General features: G+C 42.2%; 1 protein-coding gene across 2 annotated transcripts in view; it reads left to right on the forward strand.

The window, feature by feature from the left end:
• The window catches only part of zgc:162872 (BAR_ACAPs and ArfGap_ACAP domain-containing protein), a gene marked incomplete at its 3' end in the record, with an annotated part of 11,266 nt that overhangs the window by 3,500 nt on the left and 6,473 nt on the right, over nt 1-1,293 (forward strand). For both annotated transcript variants that reach the window (XR_001312527.1, XM_014033341.1), the window contains 2 exon segments: nt 228-331; nt 417-468. Coding sequence is in view for 1 of the 2 variants with exons in the window: in XM_014033341.1 (XP_013888795.1) it covers nt 228-331; nt 417-468 (156 nt within the window).

Below are 1,293 nucleotides of genomic sequence, written 5' to 3' on the forward strand. Positions count from 1 at the left end.
CTGTCAGAACATCTGTTAGGTCTGTCAGAACATCTGTTAGGTCTGTCAGAACATCTGTTAGGTCTGTCAGAACATCTGTTAGGATCCATCCATCCATTTCTGTATTATTGCAGTATATGCTGTTGTCCTGAGTTGTTGTTGTTGTTGTTGTTGTTGTTGTTGTTGTTGACGACCCTGGACCCTCTGACCTGCTGTGTAAAACTCTGATGTGTTCTGGTTCTGTGCAGGATGCTTCAGGTGATCCACTGATGAGTCTGGGTTGTGACAGCGGCCCCGTCCTGCAGGGCTACCTGTTCAAACGCTCCCGCAGGAAATCCAAGACCTGGAAGAGGTACGGCCCTGCAGACCTGCAGACCCTGGTCTCTGTGGTCATGGTGACATGTGTAGCATCACTGAGATGTTCTGACTGGTTCCAGGTGCTGGTTCTACATCAGAGACAATCAGCTGATCTACAGGAGGTCCCACAAGGTCAGAGTCTGCAGCAGCAGGTCTCAGAGCTCCGGGTCTGTTTGAATAGGTTCAGGTTCTGATTAGTTCAACATGTTGCATCAGATACAATCATTTCTCCTCTGATTCTTCCTGAAATTAAAACTGATCAACAATCACAAATTCACCAATCCAGATTGAAACGTTTAGTTTTATTAAATCTGATCCAGCATTCAGATTAAACAGCCTACTCCCTTCAGCCAATCAGGTCGGACTCTTTTGGTCATGTGACCCTGACGCCTGAATTTACAGGAAGACGGGCTTTTTCCAGCGCCTGAAGGCATCGTGGTGAGTTTTAGTGCTGCAGTGTGAGCTCATTCTAGACTTYAATTCTTCAAAAGCTTTAAAATGAAAGGTTGAAAGCCTCAGATGAGGGTGGCTCGATGGTGCAGTGGTCAGAGCAGCTGCCTCACAGTAGGAAGGTCACAGGATTGATCCCTGCCTGGCCTCTTTCTAACRTTCATGTTTTAAATAGAAAAGATTGATCAGTTTGTTCTCTGTTGTTTTTATTTACTGTTTGTTGTTGTTTACTGTTGGTGTTTGTTTGTTATTGATCACTATTTGTTGTTGTTGTTTACTGTTTGTTGTTGTTTACTGTTGGTGTTTGTTTGTTATTGATCACTATTTGTTGTTGTTGTTTACTGTTTGTTGTTGTTTACTGTTGGTGTTTGTTTGTTATTGATCACTATTTGTTGTTGTTGTTTACTGTTTGTTGTTGTTTACTGTTGGTGTTTGTTTGTTATTGATCACTATTTGTTGTTGTTGTTTACTGTTTGTTGTTGTTTACAGTTTGTTGTTTACTGTGGT

This window comes from Austrofundulus limnaeus, unplaced genomic scaffold, assembly GCF_001266775.1.
Source record: "Austrofundulus limnaeus strain Quisiro unplaced genomic scaffold, Austrofundulus_limnaeus-1.0 Scaffold1701, whole genome shotgun sequence".
Taxonomy (NCBI): Eukaryota; Metazoa; Chordata; class Actinopteri; order Cyprinodontiformes; family Rivulidae; genus Austrofundulus; species Austrofundulus limnaeus.